This window comes from Dunckerocampus dactyliophorus, chromosome 1, assembly GCF_027744805.1.
Source record: "Dunckerocampus dactyliophorus isolate RoL2022-P2 chromosome 1, RoL_Ddac_1.1, whole genome shotgun sequence".
Taxonomy (NCBI): Eukaryota; Metazoa; Chordata; class Actinopteri; order Syngnathiformes; family Syngnathidae; genus Dunckerocampus; species Dunckerocampus dactyliophorus.
Genome location: NC_072819.1, coordinates 12533072 through 12554800, shown reverse-complemented (window position 1 = coordinate 12554800; position 21729 = coordinate 12533072). Strand labels below are relative to the sequence as shown.

General features: G+C 40.8%; 1 protein-coding gene across 3 annotated transcripts; it reads left to right on the top strand.

Annotated features, from left to right (window-relative positions):
* Positions 1-2702: 2702 nt before the first annotated feature.
* LOC129191379 (cyclic nucleotide-gated channel cone photoreceptor subunit alpha-like) lies at positions 2703-14568 on the top strand. Of its 3 annotated transcripts, XM_054794669.1 has the most exons (10): positions 2703-2841; positions 5254-5393; positions 6346-6571; positions 10589-10626; positions 10727-10813; positions 12161-12217; positions 12377-12478; positions 12680-12781; positions 12859-12965; positions 13044-14568. In XM_054794669.1, exons 5-10 carry the CDS (start codon positions 10740-10742, stop codon positions 14399-14401), a joined length of 1800 nt encoding a protein of 599 aa, XP_054650644.1. In that variant the 5' UTR covers positions 2703-2841; positions 5254-5393; positions 6346-6571; positions 10589-10626; positions 10727-10739; the 3' UTR covers positions 14402-14568. The 3 variants fall into 3 exon arrangements, with proteins under 3 accessions (XP_054650644.1, XP_054650663.1, XP_054650654.1); XM_054794688.1 differs by lacking the exon at positions 6346-6571; XM_054794679.1 differs by lacking the exons at positions 2703-2841; positions 5254-5393; positions 10589-10626.
* The last annotated feature ends 7161 nt before the right edge of the window (positions 14569-21729 follow it).

Here is a 21729-nt window from a genome sequence, read left to right as displayed (position 1 = left end):
AAAGCCTGCCATCCATGGATTCTGTCAGTGTTTTGATCTGTTCACGATCAACACTGCGTGCAGCAGCAACCACAGCCTCCCAGACACTGTTCAGAGAGGTGTACTGTACTGCCCCACTCCAACTTCCAAAAATATTCAGCTTTGATATTAATGAGTCTTTTGGGTTCATTAAGAACATGGTTGTTGTTCTATAGTAAAATTAATCCTCAAAAATACAACTCGCCTAATAATTCTGCCCTCCCTTGTATATGGTTATGTATTACTCGAATGAGACTACATAAAGCACTGGAACAAAGTAGGCATGAACATGTTTGCATGCTGAGTCAAAGTAGGACGTGTCTAAAGTCTGAGCGAGTAATCTGATGAGCAAGTTGCCAAGGAGTTGCCTGACCCCTATCACATCACCATCCTCAGAAGGCCTCTTTCACCACTTACACCTTATCATGTGTCACACAAATGGTGCAGGGGGTGGAGAGTGGTTGACGGGGCATTGGGAGGGTAGACTGTCCTTGTCTTTGCAGTTTCTTGTGCTCGTTTGAACTCCAGTATTACAGTATTTGTATTTGTATCTGTATTTGGGAAGGCACAATTTCATTCGAATGCATGGTGGTGTGTTTCACCAACTTTAAATTGGATCTGTTACAGCTTTGTGCTTGACTGTAACTCATTAAGTGACATCCATCCATTTCTATGCTGCTTATGCTCACATATAGGTAATGAGTGGTTGTCATGTGACACCCGTGTGACCATGCTAGGGTATGGCTTACCCAAAATGGCAACGTGTCAGGTAGCTCATTTACAGAATTATTATGAATCAATATATGTTCGTAGGTTCAATTCACTGTACATTTGTGATACCATGCACAAAAAAAGTTATGTTATTTTGAAATATGGAATACATTTAGCACAAACACTCAATAGCCTACTGTATGTCACATAACATACCTTCATATTTATAGTAGTATTTCAAGAAAACACCAGAAATGTGTTGGAAGCTGTTCTAAAGCTGTGTCGGGCCCATTTTAGAACATTTGAAAAGTTGGTGACATGGCTTGTCGTGGGTTGTAATGACATTGCCTTGGCTTCATAAAACATATTTGTAACTTATTACGGAGGAGCTCACATTTGTCACATGTTTCCTGCATGCTTTTGACCTCAAGAGGGCAGCAGCCCTGCACAAAGCATACACCGGCTATTATTCGGATTCACTTGTATAATCTGCAAATCATTTTCCTGTATCGTAATTCTGAGCAAGTTCACCGGGATCAGTATTGTAGAAAGTACCCAAAAGCCATACTTCAGACAAAAATAAAGACACCCTGCAGGAAAAATAGTTTGAAATATTTTAATTCTTAAAGTATTTCTTAATCATGAATAATTTATTTTAATTGATTCTTCTTCTTCTTTGGATTGAGTGGTACGCACTGAACTCTATACTACTGGAAGGGGCGTCCCTGCTGACCGCATGAAGCCATTGGTCGGCCATCTTGCTTCACCCAAAAAAGCACTCACGCATACACGTACAGGTACATGTATCTTCATTCACTACATTTATTATGTTTCGGTATAAAAATTAACACGAATCAACAAAAATTCCATTGAAACAGAGTAAATTTACTAGACCCAAATTTCAAAATGTCCCTCCAGTTTAAGGTTTTTCCTACCTCTATGGTGTGAAATTACAATGCATAGCAAGTCAATTTCAGCGTTCACAAGGTATTTGTTATGATAGGGATCTACGAAGTATCAAAGTTAAATGCAACGCATACCTTGCACATACCCGGTTACGTGTAACGTACATAAATAAATAGAATAAAACACATCAAATGCAGTTATATTTCAATGTAAACAACCATAAGCAGAATGCGACATGTGACTGCCAAAAAAATAGGTTGACTGGATGTAGACGCGTTCTGCACATGCGTAAAACCGACTGCGTTTCCGGTACGTATTGCGCAGTGTCATTCGTCGATCTATTTTACGGCTGCAATATACATCCCCCCAAAAACTCCCAAAAACATTATTAAATTTGAGAAATTACAACATAATCTAGCTGCACGGTGGCCGAGTGGTTAGCATGTTGGCCACAGAGTCAGGAGATCTGGAAGACCTGCGTTCAGATCTCCGTTGGACATCTCCATGTGGAGTTTGCAGACAGCCGGGTACTCCGGTTTCCTCCCACATTCCAAAAACATGCATGTTAGGTTAATTGGCGACTCTAAATTGTCCATAGGTACGAATGTGAGTGTGAATGGTTGTTTGTCTATATGTGCCCTACCATTGGCTGGCCACCAGTCCAGAGTGTACCCCGCCTCGGGCCCAAAGTCAGCTGGGATAGCCTCCAGCATTCACGACCCTAATGAGGATAAGCGGCATAGAAAATGGATGGATGGACAACTTAATCTATTTTTTTTCTTAAATCCATGATGCAAGTGGATCATTTATAAGTCCTCTTTTCTTGGTTCTATAAATGATTTTAAGTTTTTCACCAGTGAAAAAACAAAGACGAAAGCATTTGCTCTGAAGATATGTTTGGATGGAGGGCATTTCTCTGTTTAGGAAAAAAAAACGAGCTGATTCCTCTAGATTAATCCATCATTACGCTCTGGTTATGGTTGGTTTACGTTCAAGTATCACTGCATTTCATGTGTTCTGTGTTATGTTTTATTTTGAAAAGAGGCCGGATTCTCTCTGTTACATCCGTCTCACTTGACGCATGTCCATTGTGCGTGTGCTAACGTTATCTCATGCCGCACAGATAGACTACTACTGTATTTTTACCATTTTTCTTTCACCTCATATTTGGTGTCAAATGCTGATACTATGTGGGAATGCATAAAGGTAAGTTTTGATGACTTACTGAGTGCTAATGTGCACATTTGTCTCAAGTTAATTCATGCTTTTTACCACACACGTCAAACAGCGACGTAATCATCTCTCTGGAACTTGAACTGGTGGATGGTGGGTCGGCATTCATTTTGTGCTTTTAATTTGATGTTATTCATGTTCAATAAAAAAAAGTTTCAGTTAAAAAAAATGCATTTTATGTTCAGTTATGTTGTCATTGAATAATATTTACATTTCTTTGAGGATTTGAAACATTTAACTGTGACAAATTAACATCACATGCATGTTTTTGGAATGTGGGAGGGAACCGGAGTAGCCGGAGAAAACCCACACACGCACGAGAACATGCAAACTCCACACAGACATGTCCAAGCATGTCCATGTCTCCTGACTGTGTGGCCAACATGCTAACCACTCATCCACCGTGCGGCCAGGAGTAGGCATATCAATCCAAATAGCAATAGTATCGATACCAAGGGCAGCACCCATATCAGATCGTCATGAGATTGATGTTTTTTAGTTGTCTACTATGTTTATTTTCACAAATATGTGTTTTTCTTTTTTTTCATATTTTTAAAGTGCTGATATAATATTTATATATTGTTTACAAAATGAGAGAATAAGTCGTTGGCCACAGGAGGGCTTTGGGGGCAAAAAGCCAAAGGATTTGAAAGAGAGTCAATGGTAGTTTTTGCTTTTGTTTGGTTATTTGACACTGTTGACTTTAATTTGCTCAAACATTCATTCATCCATTTTCTATACAGTTTATCCACATTTAGTCACAGGTGAGCTGGGGCCTATCCCAGCTGACTTCGGGCAATTGGTGGGACACACCATGAACTGGTCACCACTATTGACTTCATTTTGCTTAAACAATTGTATGTAACAAAAGAAAATAAGAATTGTCATGCTCTGCGTGACTTGTTCAATTCTTTTGCGTTGGTTCTCCTAATTTCCTGTTTTATGCTCTTACTTTGCAAGTGCTTCCTGTTTTTTTGTTGTTTTCAGTCATCTTTACGTCTTTCTGAGGAAGCTGGCAGTCACAGCTGGCCTTTGTTTGTAATTAGTTGGCTTCTTCGGTAGAGTATGTGGTTGTTGTTGGTTGCTGGTTCATTGTCGTTTGGTTGTCGGACTATTGTGATGGGAATGGTATGCATTCCACTGCTTCACCTCTTACTACTTCTGTGTAGTTTTTTCCTCCCCATAGTGCTTCCTTTTTTGCACTGTTGCGTTTTGTTAGTGTTTTGCCTGTTTGCACCTGGTTGTGCAGCAATGATATACTTTTTTTTAATGTGCACTATGCTCCTGTCTCTGCATCCTGGGGTCACGACTATGCCTAAACGTGACAAGAATAATTGGATCACGTTGTTGATATTGTTACTTTTTCTTAGACCAGGGAAGTCCAAACTTTTTCAAGCAAGGGCCACATACTGAAAAATGAAAGGCTGCAAGGGCCACTTGGATATTTTGTACAGCAACACAGATGTACACATGGTACAGGTGAAAAAGCCTGTTAGTATCAACTTCACTCTTTGCTTTTCTTCCCATAATTAAAAAAATATATATTTTCAAAATATTTCAACTTTTTTCTAAAATCTTTGTAAATTTTCTTCTTGTAAAGTGACTTATTTTCATATTATTTTCACTTTATTCCCATAATTTGATAACTTTACCCCAACCTATTTTTCCCAAAATTACAACTTTGTTTTTTTCATAATATTATGACTTTAAAATGTCTTTTTTTAAATAGTTGAACTTAGTGCTTGTAAAATAACATTATTTTTCTTAATAATATGATTTTTGTGAAATTATGACTTTTTCTTGTTAGATTACAACTTTTTCTGTTCATACTTTGACTTTATTCCTGCAATTACTGCAGATTTTTACGTTTTTGCAGTTTTTTGTACTTTTTCTTGTTATTTTACCAGAATGTGCCGCAGACCAATAAAAAAAACAGCTGTGGTCCGCAAATGGTGCTCGGACTACACTTTGAACATCCCTGTCTTAGATTGTTGTATTTATACACTGTATTGTTCAATTATTCACATATAAGTTTGTAGATCATTTTAATCTTGTCCTGTGTTTTATTCTGATCATAGTCTTTTTTTTTTAATTAAAGGCTAAATCAAATGATCTTGAAGAACGTCATATATATACTTCATATCAAATTTCAAATATCAGTATCAATACCGGCAATGCTGGCCCTGTATTTACTTGGTATTGGACCGATACCAACATTCGGCCACGCCTCTTGCAAGTGCCAACCACATTAATAAACATATTGTTAAATTAATACAATATAAAAATTGAGCATTACACGTTTGCACAGGCAGAATTCTGATGAAGCGTTTTAAACTTTCAAAAAGCGCTCCGATGTTTTTCTCCTCTATTTGTTCCACTACACAGTGATGATGATACCGCTGTGAAATACTGCTGACAGCACTGATGAATGCCCACGAGGCCTGTGATGATCAGCATCATCACAAGGCCTGCCGACAAGTCCCAACCAATCTGACACCCATGGGAGGCTCTCACTGAGGCGACAGGTGACATCAGTGTGGTACATACTGTACTTGTCATGTGAAGTGTGATGCAGCACCTTTTTTCCCGTTCATTGCCTCCGTTTTGACAAATAATGTACTAACTACAGGAAAGAAATCACTGGTCGTCACTGGCATAAACATAGCAGTTATTCTCTGACCTCACATGGTTAGGGAAGCAGTGGGGGAAGGGGAAGTAGCCATGCTCAGATTATCTCAGATGGTGGAGGATCGTCCTATGCTTGAGTCCTCCACACACTAAGAGGATCTACTGAGACTGGAAGGGATATAAATAAATAGGCAGCTTTGACAAGTCACTACTGTTGATCTACGTATTGCTACGTTGGCTCCAACCAAAACCTTTCCCAGAATTCCACATTTTCTGACTCAAAAATTCCCATTTACATCAATGGCATTTTTCCACATTTCTCAACCCATTCAAGGTTTGACCAGGCTTCATGAGTTCACGCCCAAATTGAACATGATGTGTTTGGAGGCACAGAAATGCTGAATATGGGATCACATGTTTCCCCGTCCCCCAGTGATCGTGCTGAAGTGTCCTTTGGCAAGATACTGAACACAGTTGCTCCTGATGCTGTGTGATCAGTAGGTAAATGTGCAAGTAATGTCAAAGCACTTTGAGTGCCTTGGAGGTGGAAAAGCGCTATACAAGTAAAGACCATTTACCATTTGTGACCAGTAATGCATGTAATGCATGGTCTGCATGTAGGGAGGCTGGCTGGATGGATGTTTTACAGCATATTGTTATTTTAAGGTGAAATTACTACAAATAATTGTTCACCCTGATTGAGTAAATGACCAGTGAATAATATATTGGTATTATTAAAAGCTGAGCTCAGTGTATCAATAAAAGAAAAAAGTAAAATGGCTCCAACATGTTGTTTCTCTTCTTTGGTGTTCACAGTCACAGTCTCCTCCCCCTCCCTTTTCCACACAGTGTTGGCTGCTGGGGAGTCATACAGACTGCATGATTATAAGCGGACTAATCAACAGCTAGACAAGGAAGGATTTTCCTGCTCTTTCGTTGGAGATATGTAATTACAATCGGTCTTCATATCTGATGTGACCGAGGTCACTCAGCACAAGGAGCCAAAATGGATTTATTGCAGATTGCACGTTGACCCCTCACAAACGGACCGCTCCTTCTTGTTGCTAAAATACAGGTAAACACATGCACGTTCTTTTTTGTTCACTTGTAAATTAACTTTTGAAAGAAAGAGAAGCTACTTTTGAGGATGCAGTGTTAAATGCAAAACACAAATTCTAATTTTAGACCTAATCTTGGTAAGGAGGATTTGAGCAGAGCTAACAGGAATAAACCCAGTCGATCTCAATTTGCACACTTTTTCACTTCCACTTAGGATGTGTCTCAAATCAAATACTTCCGCCACTACACTTCAATAGGCATACTGTGTACAATGTAAACTGTTCCTGAGAGCACAAATTTTGACAATGTTGTTGTGTCCCAAATAGATTATTGTCGTTGCACGCTTACTGGGAATAAATCAATCGCAATATTTACCCCCGTCTCTTTTTTTTTGCCATTATTTCCCTATTGATGTTGGAAAGTGTCCATCACTGCACACTCAACATTTCGGCCTTTTTGAAAGCAACATCCATGTACATGTACAGCATTTTGCCGTACTTGTCATTGTGCACTTATGCACACTAAAGACTAAGTGTAAATTGAGTGCATAAGTGTGTTCATGCTGAAAAATACGGCAGTACACGGGTGTTGCACTCAAAATGGCAGTGCTGGACACTTACCACCCTCAATATTTGGCATCTTGGCTGTGCAGCGCAAGGGAAGGGACTAACTTGAAATCATGGCTGAGGACAGTGTTGCCAACGCATCCGCTTCGCCTTTAATTTTTAGAGTAGGTTTACTTTAATAGAGAAAAACAGAAAAAAATTCTGTGCCAATATAGCATTAGTCTGGTTTCTTCAGGAAAGTACTCTGAAAGCTCAATGCAATTTTTTTGTGCAGCATTAATAGTTCCAGCTTCTAGCAACGTTCTCCATCTCTACTGAACAATGCCAGCACACAGGGGCGCACTTACCATTAGGCAAACACAGGCAATTGCCTCGGGCCCCAGGATTTCCAGGGGCCCCTAATCGTCTCATAAAAACGGCGTATTGATTTTGCTTTGATTTAAAGTACATATTACTGTTTTAGTCTTAATTCACATGCTTAAAGCTACATCAAAATGCGTTATCTGTCATGATCATTCCACCGCTCCCCCCTCTCTTCTCATACAATGGACTATTCCATGTTTTTGCACATGTGCAGATTGATTCAGGAAGACAAACTTCTTGGCGCGGTTTGGAGAAAAATGAAGCGGAGTTACTGCAGTGAAGCAGAGAAGAGGAAAACTGTTTTTATCAAAACTACAGAAGGTGTCAACCATTTTCACAGTTACAACAAATGTAGACACACCAGCAGGAGTTCAAGAGATGAAGCTGAGAGTGACGCTTTTCGTCGCAAAGATATGGCTCTTAAAGCGGGAAACTATATTAAATGTTGTTTAATGTTCTTATCAGTTACAGTTAAAGTGTTGAGATGATTCATTTGTTTGGTAATAATAATCCTCCAGGTAGATTTTAAGGACATTATCTAGCTCAGGAAATACGAGAAATTTCTCATATTCACACTTGTTAATAGATGATAAACATGAGGGAAGACCGGGGGTGGTTGTAACAAAGGGATAATTGTAACACTCTCAGTTTGACCAATCAGAAATGAGCTGTGGTGATGTCATCAATAGAGTTCATGCCCACTTACAAACTGAAGCCTCATGTCTCTGAGTTCAAAACTGTCTGTTCTGGTGCCAATAAACGATTTTTCAGGTGAGAATGTATACATTTTCATCACAAATATTTTTTTGCGTAGTGTCTATCGTGTTGTAGATACAACTCTTTCACTTATATAAGCTCAAGCAGTAGTTTATCTCGTTTAATTTGATGTGTTACATTAGTGCTAGCTTTGAAGCTAAATACTAAAAACTGTTAGCTTTTCAATGACTGCCTGGCATGGGGAGGGTTGGAACTGTTTTTTAAAAGTGTTACAACCTTCCCCTTATGTTGACGTTTTGACTCCTCAGATAATGAAAATGTCTGTATTGTGTGCTTGGAGCACTTTGATAACTCACGGTCAAGGGAAGTGTGGATCAAATGTCAGCATTGTAAATTTTGGGCCCATGAAGCCTGCATCCCAGCCAAGGACTACTACATTTGCCACAACTGCCTATGTAATTAAACATACGTATTATGCCTTAGGAAGTTTGCTCACTAAGTGTTTTTGCACCTTAAAAACACACTGTTCAAAAGTGATTTGTTTATTGTTCAATAGACAGGCCAACTTTTCAAATGCCTTTTAGTACTTACTAAGTACTAAGCACTGTTCACAGTAAGCACTGTTCAAAAATGGCTTGATTGTTCCACACATCTCCAAGTGTTCAAATGCTTTTTCATTTTACCTTGTTTCAGGCTACAACACACACTAGTTCATCCTTTATTATTATTTAGTTTTATGTTATATACTGTATATGTATCTATTTTATTGTATTTATTTTTATTGTTCAAGTTTATGGTTCCGTCTTTATTATTCACTGTGTTTTCACACATATATTAGTGTGGATCTTTTAAAGCATACTAATTACATTTCTACATCCATCTTCAAGTAGTGTTACAATTCACCCAGGTACTGGGGTAAGTTGTAACAACAAACCTCTTTGCATTTGACATTAATTTACATAGTCTGTGATGGTGTAGTAGAAGTCCAAGTGTGTGTCATTTATAGCACACAAATATTGGTACCACATGTCAACATTTTAGATCTCTAGCACGAAGAACCACTGAGTTACACTTGCTCAAACAAAAAATGTTACTATCGTCCCCGGTCTCCCCTAGTATTTAAATATATTTATCACTTTTGGTGGGGTACATAAACATGGCTATGGAACTTATTTGCTGCTGCCCACATTGAAGACCTTGTGTTAGGTGAGAATAAAACTTTTGTCAGGTCAGTGCTGTACAAGGATGTTGAGGGCCCCAATGACTGGGTTTGCCTTAAGCCACTGCCGACACACTGCTTTTGTCTTTGTCAGTTTACGTACTTTACTGGGAAGGCCAAGTGTTCCCAAACAGGAGATTTTAACGACAGGAGAGGGTTTTCAAGCTCTCAAGAGTAATGGTGGGGTGGTGACGCCGGCTGGCTCTTCCGCCCCCAAAACCCTTCAGCGGAGTTTTACGTGCACCTCAAAAAAATTCAAACTTCGCATCAGCAGTGACGCGGACTGCAGAGCTGTGATTGGACAGTTTTTTTTAGTACATCATTTAAAGTTTTTCCCTTCCGCGAAAATGCCAAAAAGCCTGCTGCAACAAGCCTTCTCGCCAAAGAGCTATAACAGGATTGACAGACCATCAGAAGGGCCGGCATAGTGATGATGCTAAAGCATAATTGAGCCTTAAAGTTGGCCAGTGAACGCCTGAGTAACTCAGACGAGGCTTGGGAAAATGCAATGTGGTCAGATGAGCTCAAAATTGAGCTCTTTGGCATCAACTCAACTCCAACACCATCCCGGCTTTGGACAAGTTTCTCTGCTAAGGATCCAAAAGACTTTGAGGGTTCGATGTCTGAGGCCATCTACCGTAGCATCTTGGATGAGAACTTACTGGCCTCAGGCAGAACACTGAAGATGGGTTGTGGGTGGGTCTTGGAGACTATCTGCAAAGATGAGTGGACCAAAATCCCTCCTGAGATGAGTGCAACACGAATGACCATCTATACCAGGGGTGTCAAACTCGTGCCATGGAGGGCCGAGACACTGCAGGTTTTCTTTCCAGCCAGTCACTAAAGCAGGTGATTTTAATGATCAACACCTTCAGTTTGAGGGAAGGAGCTCATCAATTAAATCACCTGCTGAAGAAACTGGTTGGAGAGAAAACCTGCAGCGTCTCGGCCCTCCAGGGCACGAGTTTGACACATGTAAGCTATACGGTAGCCCAACCTCGTGCTTTGCTCATGAAGTGCTGATCCGCAGCTGCTTTCTTATGACGTGCGAGGCGGTCAATGTTGTACGTGCTGTGGTGTGTAAAAATCAAAATCAAAGTGTCAGCTTTGATGCAGCATCACCAATTTATTTGAAAAGTCACTGGCACACCTTTTTTCCTACACCCAGAATCAGCACCCCTTTTCAGGAACAGGGCTGCTATACAGGTAAGTTTGTGCTCACAGAAGTAGCAACTAGGAGAGACACACTATGCACAACTGAAGTCAATATCTGTTGTGCATCCCTCATCCTGTTCTCTGTTGTAAGGCTGGCTCATAGAATGCACTTTGGTCACACCAGACGAAGACCTACAGAGTTAAGCCGGAGCGACTGTAGAACAAAGGAGAACATGAGGTGAGCTCTAGATAGCCGTAGCAGAGCATTCAGAAACCATGTTGTGTCAGGACCCATCTTTGTATAGTGGTATAATCAAGGGCAAAAATAGTAACAGAAGGTGTCAGGAATCCGCATTCAATGGGAAAACGTTTATGGGAATGAGCAGTCGAAATCTGTAACAGAAGATGTGCGGTGTCCAAACGTTTTCCATCAATGACCACATACTGTACAGAAAAATGAACAGATTCTGGGGGCCACTTTGATAAATTGTGTACATTAAAAATGCTAAAACCAATCCAGCATAGGTCAATATAGAGTAGCTACACTATCTGAAGAAAATATTGACATCTTGGCTTCGTCAAGTGACAAAAGATGTGAATCACAATTTTCTTGCTTGGATTCGCTGGGCACACACAAGCATACACACTCACATGCACACACACCATGTTCAGGCCCATGTGCCTTCTTAAAAAAAAAAAGTTTTTTATTAGTATTATTCTCATTGTTATTAGATTCCTCGTTGTCTTGTTCTGCTTTAAACCCCCATCACACTAAGCATGAATCAGCACGAATCAAACTAAATCTTGCTGAAATGAAAAAGTTTAAAAATGTGCGCCACATTCGGGAGAGGATTTGAAATTTGGAAGAATGCCATTCGAATACTTAGATTACATTTCTAAACCATCTCAAATCATTCTTGCACATTCAACTGAAATGTAGTTGGAACACAGTAGGAATATTAAGAATACTGTTAGAATGCAGTCAGAATATTCAGAAAGCAGTACGGGTGTCATTCATTTTTTCAACATCTCTGCACTGTCCACACCGCCGGCTGCTGGTGGTGTTAACTTAGCTCCTTTTCTCCTTGTGAATAAGGCAATGCTTCATAGTGAGGGTTGGTTTTTTTTTCAAATCCAATCAGAATATTTGGAATGCTGTTGAAATACCATAAGAATAATTACAATGCACTCAGAGTGCAGTTAGAATACCTTTCAAATGTTGTTTGATATTTTCCCCCTTTTAATACACTCTTAGCATGCTCAAAACATTTGGGCCGGCCACAAGAATGGGCAAATATTTGGAATGCACACAGATTCGTGCTAACAACAGTGCAGTCTGAGTCCTTGTGTAAAATGACAGCGTTTGTTTGTGATGCAGCTCATAAAGTAAAATAAAATAAAATGTGGTCGCATGTTCATGCGAAAGATCGCAATATACCTCATTAATCAGGAATTAATTGCATTTTCAAAATACTGTATGCAGACTGACGAAAAAGAAGAGCTGCGGGCCAAAAATGGCCTCCGGGAGGCCACACTTTGGACACCCCGGAGTGAAATTAATTAATTCACGTATTTGTTCTTCCAGTAACTCTCTGTGGCCTTTGGCTGAACAAAACATGAACAACTGCAACAACAACGATGGGTAAGACGACACTGCATTCTATATAACAATGTTCTCTTATTGTCCTTTCTTGTGTAAACAGGTAGGTAACTGTAGATCATCAGGTCACCTGAGCTATTGTAAAAACAAAACAGCCTCACTAGGCAGATAATTGGTGAGCAACTTTGTTTTGTTCTTCAGCAAACAAAATGACAAGAAAGAAGAATCCAAAAAGGAGAAGAAAGACGAGAAGAAGGTGGAGCCCAAGAAAGATGACAAAAAAGATGATAAAAAGGAAGAACCGTAGGTTGCACATTCATTTTTCAATCTTGTTAAATAAAACAAAACATATTTCGTTCTGTTCTCCTCCATTTACTAGTTTTACAAGTTTGTTAATTACTGGGCTCATTAAGATTCTGACTCATCAAGTGGTTTAACCAAATATCTTGAGAATATTTAAAAAAATGAAGGTATTTATTAAAATGGTCATGGTTAAATCCTCAGAAAGGATGCATGGGTCGTGGACCCTGCCTCGGATATGTACTACTTCTGGTTGTGCACCATCTCCATCCCGGTCTTCTATAATCTGATGTTCCTGGTGGCCAGGTCTGGACTGACTTTTGCATTTAGTACTGAATGTAGTTTATATTTCATAACTTTTTGAATGTCTTGGTGCACTGCAGGGCCTGCTTTAATGAGCTGCAGAAGACAAACATCATATTGTGGATGGTGTTGGACTACTCCTCAGATGTCCTCTACTTTGTGGACACTTTTGTGCGAGTCAGAACAGGTTTGTGACGTCGGTGACCTTGATTTCAGTTTTTACTTGAACCTTGATAGTCAATAATCACACTCTTGTTTGTCACAGGTTTCTTGGAGCAAGGGTTGCTTGTACAAGATGTAAAGATTCTGAAGGAAAAGTACATGAAAACACGACAGTTCCGACTGGACGTAATATCCTTGATTCCCACTGATGTTGTCTTTTTCGCAATTGGAGTCAACAATCCAGAGTGTAGATTCAATCGCCTGTTTAGGTTGGCTCGGCTTTTTGAGTTCTTCGACCGAACTGAAACTCGCACCAATTACCCAAATATCTTCCGGATTGGTAATCTTGTACTTTATATCATCATCATCATCCACTGGAATGCTTGCCTCTATTTTGCAGTCTCCAAGGTTCTGGGATTTGGATCAGACACGTGGGTTTATCCATCATTGATAAATACGGAGTTTCAACATCTTACCAGGCAGTATATATACTGCTTCTATTGGTCCACATTGACCCTGACCACCATTGGGGAAACACCACCCCCAGTCCATGACATTGAGTACTTCTTTGTTGTGGCCGACTTTCTCATTGGGGTTCTGATCTTTGCTACCATTGTAGGCAATGTCGGTGCCATGATATCCAACATGAGCGCCGCTCGTGTGGAGTTCCAGGCCAAGATAGATTCCATCAAACAATACATGCAGTTCCGGAAGGTCACCAAAGACCTGGAGACCAGAGTGGTCAAGTGGTTTGACTACTTGTGGACGGAGCAGAAAACGTGCGACGAAAAGCAGGTGCTCAAGAACCTTCCAGATAAGCTGAAGGCTGAGATTGCTATCAACGTTCATCTTGAAACCCTGAGAAAAGTGCGCATTTTTCAAGACTGCGAGGCAGGTTTGCTTGTTGAGTTAGTCCTCAAACTTCAACCCCAGGTTTTTAGTCCTGGTGACTACATCTGCAAGAAAGGGGACATCGGAAGGGAAATGTACATTATTAAGGAAGGGAAGCTAGCAGTTGTGGCGGATGATGGGGTCACCCAGTTTGTGGTCCTCAGTGATGGCGCCTACTTTGGCGAGATCAGCATTTTGGGCATCAAGGGGAGTAAGGCGGGAAATCGAAGAACAGCCAACATTCGAAGTGTGGGCTACTCCGACCTGTTCGCCTTATCCAAGGATGACCTGATGGAGGCGCTAACTGAGTACCCTGACGCAAAGACTGTTCTGGAAGACAAAGGGCGGGCCATTTTAATGAAAGACAATCTCATTGATGAGGCGCTTATTGCAGCTACCGACGCCAAAGACTTGGAAGAAAAAGTGAACGTCATCGAGGGTAGCCTGGAGGTCATGGCGCTCAAACTCAGAAAGCTGACAGAACATTACGAATCGTCCCAGCGCAAACTCAAACAACGACTCTCTAACTTGACAAATGAAGTCAGAACTCTGACCGTTGCTGATGAGTAGTGTGTTTGGGGGTTGTTCTACTGAGCAGCTCTTCAGCACACAGACGGATTCTATCTTGGTGATAATCATCTTTAGTGTGCCCCGTTCATAATAAAGGCTGTATAATCTTAATATGCGTGTGACCTCATGGTGGAACTTGTTCTTTAACATTGTAATACAAAGAAAAGCATGTATTGTCGTGTTTTTATGTGCATACACTGAGAGACAGTAGTGGGAAACATTGTCCAATCAGGCATTTCAAGCCAAGACATTCCCTGCTTTCAAAGAAAACCCATTTTCCATGTAAGAAATTAGTTCAGGTATGCAGTTAACCAGTACGAATATCTCAAATGCATTGAAATAATAGTACAGAAAGTTATTGTTTGGTTACAATTATCGTTGAGGTTGCTGCATGCCATTCACTACGTTTATATGCACAACAAAAAGCGTCTGTGTAGGCTCTCAGTCGTACAGGAGTTGTCCATCGAGGAAAAGGCTTCTTGAGACGTCATCTGTACTTCTGTGAAGAAGGTGTCAGACGTTTCGCTCCTCATCCGAAGAGCTTCGTCAGCGAACTAATAAGTGCTGGTAGCTTAGGCCTTAAATACAGTAAGAGTGGGCGGAATTGGTGTGCCAACACCCTCCTCCTATTGGTTCGTTACACTAAACCTGGGCGGAGTAGTGGTATAATCCTATCCTGTTATTAACACCTCCGATAAAAGGGAAGTGTCGCTCCCTGAATTGGGTATGAACGACTCTGATACTGGCTTGTTTAGCATCTATTGTTCTGGCTCGGCCCTGGCTTCACCTCATTTGCAAGACTAAGAGCTGTGGGTTTTGGTCTCAGTAACCTGCTGAACACAGGGTCCGAATTAAACCTCAAACCACCATTCCGATTCAATGATGGGTTCTGTTGTTTGACAAAAATAGCTTCCTTTACTCCTCTTTCAAACCATCTGTTTTCTTTACCTCGCTGTCCTGAAAGGAGTGATTGGTAGCTTTCAGGTGTAGATGTACTGCTGATTGAGGACCACTAGAATTGTCCCTGCGATGTTGATAAAGCCTTTTTTGGAGCATTTGCTTAGTTTCCCCAATATAGTGCTCTTTGCATTCCTCATCTTTACAGTGGATGGAATAGACCACATTGCTCTGTTTCTGGTTAGGAGCCTTGTCTTTAGGATGCACTAATTTTTGTCTCAGGGTATTTACTGGTTTGAAATAGGTAGGAATTTTGTGTTGCCATAAGATCCTCTGGAGTTTTTCGGAGACCCCCGCTACATAAGGGACTACCACTCCTCTCCTTTTTGCTTCTGTGGGCTTTTGGGTTTCTTTCCCTACTCTCTTCTTTTGACATTTGTTAAAAGCCCACCGTGGGTACCCACAGGTTGAGAGCGCTCTCTGGACATGTTGTGTCTCCTTTTTCTTTCCCTCAAAAGGAGACACAACATGTCCTTTTTCTTTCCCTCAAAAGGAGACACTTTGTGTCTCCTTTTGACACTTTGTGTCTCCTTTGTGTCTCCTTTTGACACTTTGTGTCTCCTTTTGAGGGAAAGAAAAAGGACATGTTGTGTCTCCTTTTGAGGGAAAGAAAAAGGACATGTTGTGTCTCCTTTTGAGGGAAAGAAAAAGGAGACACAACATGTCCAGAGAGCGCTCTCAACCTGTGGGTACCCACGGTGGGCTTTTAACAAATGTCAAAAGAAGAGAGTAGGGAAAGAAACCCAAAAGCCCACAGAAGCAAAAAGGAGAGGAGTGGTAGTCCCTTATGTAGCGGGGGTCTCCGAAAAACTCCAGAGGATCTTATGGCAACACAAAATTCCTACCTATTTCAAACCAGTAAATACCCTGAGACAAAAATTAGTGCATCCTAAAGACAAGGCTCCTAACCAGAAACAGAGCAATGTGGTCTATTCCATCCACTGTAAAGATGAGGAATGCAAAGAGCACTACATTGGGGAAACTAAGCAAATGCTCCAAAAAAGGCTTTATCAACATCGCAGGGACAATTCTAGTGGTCCTCAATCAGCAGTACATCTACACCTGAAAGCTACCAATCACTCCTTTCAGGACAGCGAGGTAAAGATTTTGGCCAAAGAAAACAGATGGTTTGAAAGAGGAGTAAAGGAAGCTATTTTTGTCAAACAACAGAACCCATCATTGAATCGGAATGGTGGTTTGAGGTTTAATTTGGACCCTGTGTTCAGCAGGTTACTGAGACCAAAACCCACAGCTCTTAGTCTTGCAAATGAGGTGAAGCCAGGGCCGAGCCAGAACAATAGATGCTAAACAAGCCAGTATCAGAGTCGTTCATACCCAATTCAGGGAGCGACACTTCCCTTTTATCGGAGGTGTTAATAACAGGATAGGATTATACCACTACTCCGCCCAGGCTTAGTGTAACGAACCAATAGGAGGAGGGTGTTGGCACACCAATTCCGCCCACTCTTACTGTATTTAAGGCCTAAGCTACCAGCACTTATTAGTTCGCTGACGAAGCTCTTCGGATGAGGAGCGAAACGTCCGACACCTTCTTGACAGAAGTACAGATGACGTCTCAAGAAGCCTTTTCCTCGATGCACAACAAAAAGTATTATTGGTTGAAAGTAGCCTTTTAAAACACATGTAAAGACCTTACTTAGACTGTGTTGACTTTTTAAGGATTGGATTAACACACGTAGATTAGGCGACAGGAAACCAGATCCCTCTTGCATGTGTAACAGATGCCAGCTGGTGTGGCTGAGCGGTAAGTAAGTTGGTAAACCTCACTCCCTGGCACCTTAAGAGCTGCGTCGGACAACAAGTTGACAGCTTGGGCTTTCAGTTCACTGGCTAATGCTGCTCAAAACTCAAATTGCAGGGTTGAACTTCGCTACAATAGTGCAGTGACCTGTACAGTGAGTACGTTGGTAAACTTCTCTCCCTGACGCCTTAAGCACAATCAACTCTCAATCAGTGGGGATTTGTGGATGCAGGGTCAAGCCCCAGCCTGGGTGCAGGGATGAACTGCGTTACACTCTTCTGTACTGTGTGTATGCTGCACTGCCTCACCTCCACCCACCGAGACAAAAGAGACCATATGACAAAAGGGCTCACTCCATTCATGCCGTTGTTCTAAGAAACAAAATGCACCAAGGTGCTGAAACCAATGCAGAGTGAACGCTCTTCCTGCTTGTTTGGAGGCGGGAGACTAGTAAAACAGATCCGCATGCACATAGCAATATATTGAGGCCCGCAAAATTATAGAGTTCATTTAAATTTATTGGGTGATTGATTTATTTATTTATTGTCATCCCATGCCTAGTGCCCACAAGACATTTTTTTCTGAATGAGAAATCTTGTCACGTTTTAATCTCACGAGACCTTGTGACACCCGTAACATACAGACCTGATCAAAATCTTTAGACCAGCTGAAAAATTGCTAGAATTTGCATTTTGCACATTTGGATCTTAATGAGGTTTTAAGTAGAGCTACAATATGCAAAAACAAGAAGGGGGAGTGAGACAAAAAGCACTTTGAAAAAGTAATTTATTGAAAACAACAATTAAACTGAAATAGTTTATCAGCTGATCAAAAGTTTAAGACCATCGCTCAAAAAATAACAAAAAACTCTCCAAACCAGAACAAAAAATGTTCTCAGTAGGAGTCAGTAATGAGTAGCTTCACCGTTCTTGTTAATCACTTCAAAAATGGGTTTGGGCATGCTTGATGGGAGTGTTTCCAGGAGGCTAATGGGAACATTGCTCCAAGTGGTGAAGATGGCTTCACAAAGGGCATCAACTGTCTTAAACTGGTGGTCATTTTTATAAACTTCCCTTGCCATCCATCCCCAAATGTTCTCTATGGGATTTAAATGAGAGGAACATGCAGGATGGTCCAAAAGAGTGATGTTATTCTCCCTGAAGAAGTCCTTGGTCAAGCCAGCATTGTGAACTTCAGCGTTGTCCTGTTGAAAAACCCAGCTGTTACCACACAGACGAGGGCCCTCAGTCATGAGGGATGCCCGCTGCAACATCTGCACGTAAGCAACCACCGTTTGACGACCCTGCACCACCTGAAGCTCCGGTGTTCCACTGAATGAAAAAGCACAGCAGATCATGATGGACCCCCCCTCCACTGTGCCGGGTAGAAAACATCTCAGGTGGGATCTCTCTATTTTTTTTATTACATATCAAGTATTACTTATTTTATATAAGAATACATTTGTGTTTCTTGTAACTTGATTTGTTATTTTTAGAAAGACTGAATTTATATTTAGTTAAAAGGGTATCGTTTAAAATACAAGAATTTGCTGATTATTGTTTTGATTGATAACTTTCATGTTTTTTTTCTTGTTATTTTAAAACCCATTTTATATGCAGTCAAACTTGTCTATAGCGGCCACTAGAGGGAGTCTGCCAAAGTGGCCGCTATAGACAGGTGGCCTCTATAGACAGGTTGCCATCCAGTTTGAATGTTGACCAGTAGAGGAAAAAAAAAGAAAAAAAAGGGAAAAAAGTAATAATAATAATGTTGACCAGTAGAGGGCACTGCGGACTGCAGATAAAAGTTGTACAGCACTACTAGGCTTGTTATTATCATGGTTCATGGTTTTAATTCATCCTGAACATTCATATGAGTCAAACAGTAGCACATCACATAGTACAATTCACAATTTTGCATGTCCAAAAAGGAGTAGGAGGAAGCAAAGCTTATTTAATCCTACCCCTCATCAGTTTCACATCAGTTGCAATACATTTATTCACCTCTTGTTATTCCAAGTGTACTTTGTAGGTCTACATGACAATGTAGTGCAATCATAGCCAAGGTTTTTACTTACTAAAAGGAAGCTTGAGGCTTAATAATAACTGATAGAATATATCCACGACCCACAGAACAAAGCTGTGCTAGTAATGTCTTACGCTTGTTTTTAATATTTTACTTTTTATACGGCAGAGTGTCATTACAGCTTTAGTTCATCGGGAAGTGACGGTGGGCGTCCTGAGCAGGAGAGCTAGGCTCAGTGCTAGCTGTGAGTTTGGAGAGAGTTGGGAAGTGTGTTTATGTTGGTGTGGATGTAAAGTCCTGCAGTGTTTTCCGCTGTTCATAAAGCAATTAAAGTGCATCGGCGACGTGAGTCTCTCCTTCCCCACAACAAGCGGCATTTCAGTATTGACACACATTGTGCACATTGTCTCACACCAGGAAATAAACGGTGTCACTTGTTACAGGCATTGGCTGGACAGCTATGTAGTGGGGCTTGTTTAACCTTTGCCTTGTGGGCAAGCAGGAAGGAGAGACGATGCTGAGAGATGTGTGTGTGTTCTGAGCTGCTGTCTGGTGGCCGCGTTCAATAAACAAAGTTGGCAGAAGCAACAGGAGAAGTTTCCTTCTTTGCTTCGGAGCTGAATAACACTGAAAGAAGACGGCTTTTTTTGTGTCGAATACAGAAGATGAGGACTTTGATGGATTTGTGGATGAGGATTGATCAAAAATAACGTGAGTACATTCTAAAATACTTCAATTAAGTACAACCGAACTCAGTTTTGCTCCCACTGCCGCATGCATGCTAGCGTATGTTTTTTTTTTTTATTGTAGCGTCGCTGGGAGCACGTCCTGTTCCCAGCCTACTTTGCGGTAATGTTTTGTTGCAAATGCTCTTAAAGTTACATGTTTGACCAGGCAATAGCAAACTCAAAAGAAGACGGCTTTTTTATGTGGAACAACTGACAGTTTGTGTGGATCTTGTGAATGATTGTGACTGAGCTAGGACTCAGTAATTAAAGTCTACACACGACGGCTTCATTGATTGAAAAACAAAACTTTTTCATGCATGATTACCTGAATCGGTAATTTGGCTGCTATATGCAGTCAGATATTGACCAAGGGATACAAAATGGGTGGCCGCTGGCCGCGTTGGACAGGTGACTACTATATCCACAGGGTCTATAACATGTAAATTTGCTGCGGGGGATTTTTCAGTGGCTGCTATAGGCAGGTGGCCGTTCTATAAAGGTGGCCGCTAAGACAGGTTTTACTGCATATATATCTATATGTATATATATCTATATATATATACCTATATAGATATATATATATATATATATTGTGTATGTTTTTTTGGCACTACTTTGTGCTCTACAGCTGATGTAATGTGAATTACTACTGGGTGGGATCAAAGTTATCTTAGCCATCTGAGAAGATCAAATAAGCACCAAAAGCAAGGTGCTTCCCATGTATATTAGTGCGTGTGTGAATGTATAAATAAAATGTAAAATGGAGCTGATAAGTTCATTATGAATTTTGTTATTCCGCTTGCTTAAATATAATTTTACCTTATCCTCACGGACTTGTGAGCAGCACAGTATTAACATCATGATGCAGCAAGATCAGCAGTGTTGCAAATTTGTGACATTGGCGCTAAAAGCTCTGCATCAGCTTTTATTGTAAGTAACAAAAACAATACCGTTGTTGGCAGATATCACGTATAACAGTATCAGCCCGGTAATTATCAGTGGCCTATAATATCGGACATCCCCATTTAAAACCTTTCTCACAGATGCCATTTTGTGGTTATTGGACTCCAATTGGATCCTCCGGCTCAGGACCAGTGAGATTTTTTTGGGCTTACTACTTGACTTTTTTGTTCCATAAACCTTAGGATCCTTTCAGAAGTTTAAAATGGCTGACTTACTGCATCCAAACTCAGCAGCAATGGTGTGCTGTGAAGGCTTTGCTTATGCAGCTCAACAATCCGACCAAGAGAGAAAGCTCTTTTGCCTTTACCATCAAGAGATCATGACTGTGTGAATACCTAACAAAAAATTACATTACACATTTTTGCCAAGATTTTTGGCAATTAAAGGCTGTGATCTTAAACCTTTGACCACCTGATGAAGGACCTAATTCACTTTAATGGTTGTTTGCAATAAATTCTTACTCAAAATGTTTTGTCTCACTCATTTCTTCTTTTTGCATTTTGAAGCACTACTTAGAACCTCTTTAAGATTCAACAGTGCAAACTGAATTCTTGCAATTTTTCAACTGGTCTTAAAATTTTGATCAGGAGAGTATATACAGCAAGGATGAGCCAGATACTCTTTTCAATGCATTTTTGCAGCGTAGGAGCATGAAACGAGTACAGCTCGTCATTATCCCTAACCGTGATGAAGGAAAATCCACATTCGATCACTACTTACGTATTCACTCTACATGCTCTGATTGGCCAGTAACACACAACGACCTCCGCTCCCAAGACGGACTCCCTACAGCCAGGGAGAGGAGTACGCGGTGCATTTGACAAGACAGAGTTGAAAACGGCTCATGCTGCGTTGGTCACTGCCTCCACTCCTGGATCCCCCCCCCCCCCCCC

Bases quoted from the DNA above. Each gene is read 5' to 3' on its own strand.
- LOC129191379 (XM_054794688.1), top strand. From the start codon at position 10,740: ATGCACTTTGGTCACACCAGACGAAGACCTACAGAGTTAAGCCGGAGC. The intron at 12,218-12,376 runs GTAAGACGACAC...TTTGTTCTTCAG, and splicing joins AACTGCAACAACAACGATGG to CAAACAAAATGACAAGAAAG. The intron at 12,479-12,679 runs GTAGGTTGCACA...TTAAATCCTCAG, and splicing joins GATGATAAAAAGGAAGAACC to AAAGGATGCATGGGTCGTGG.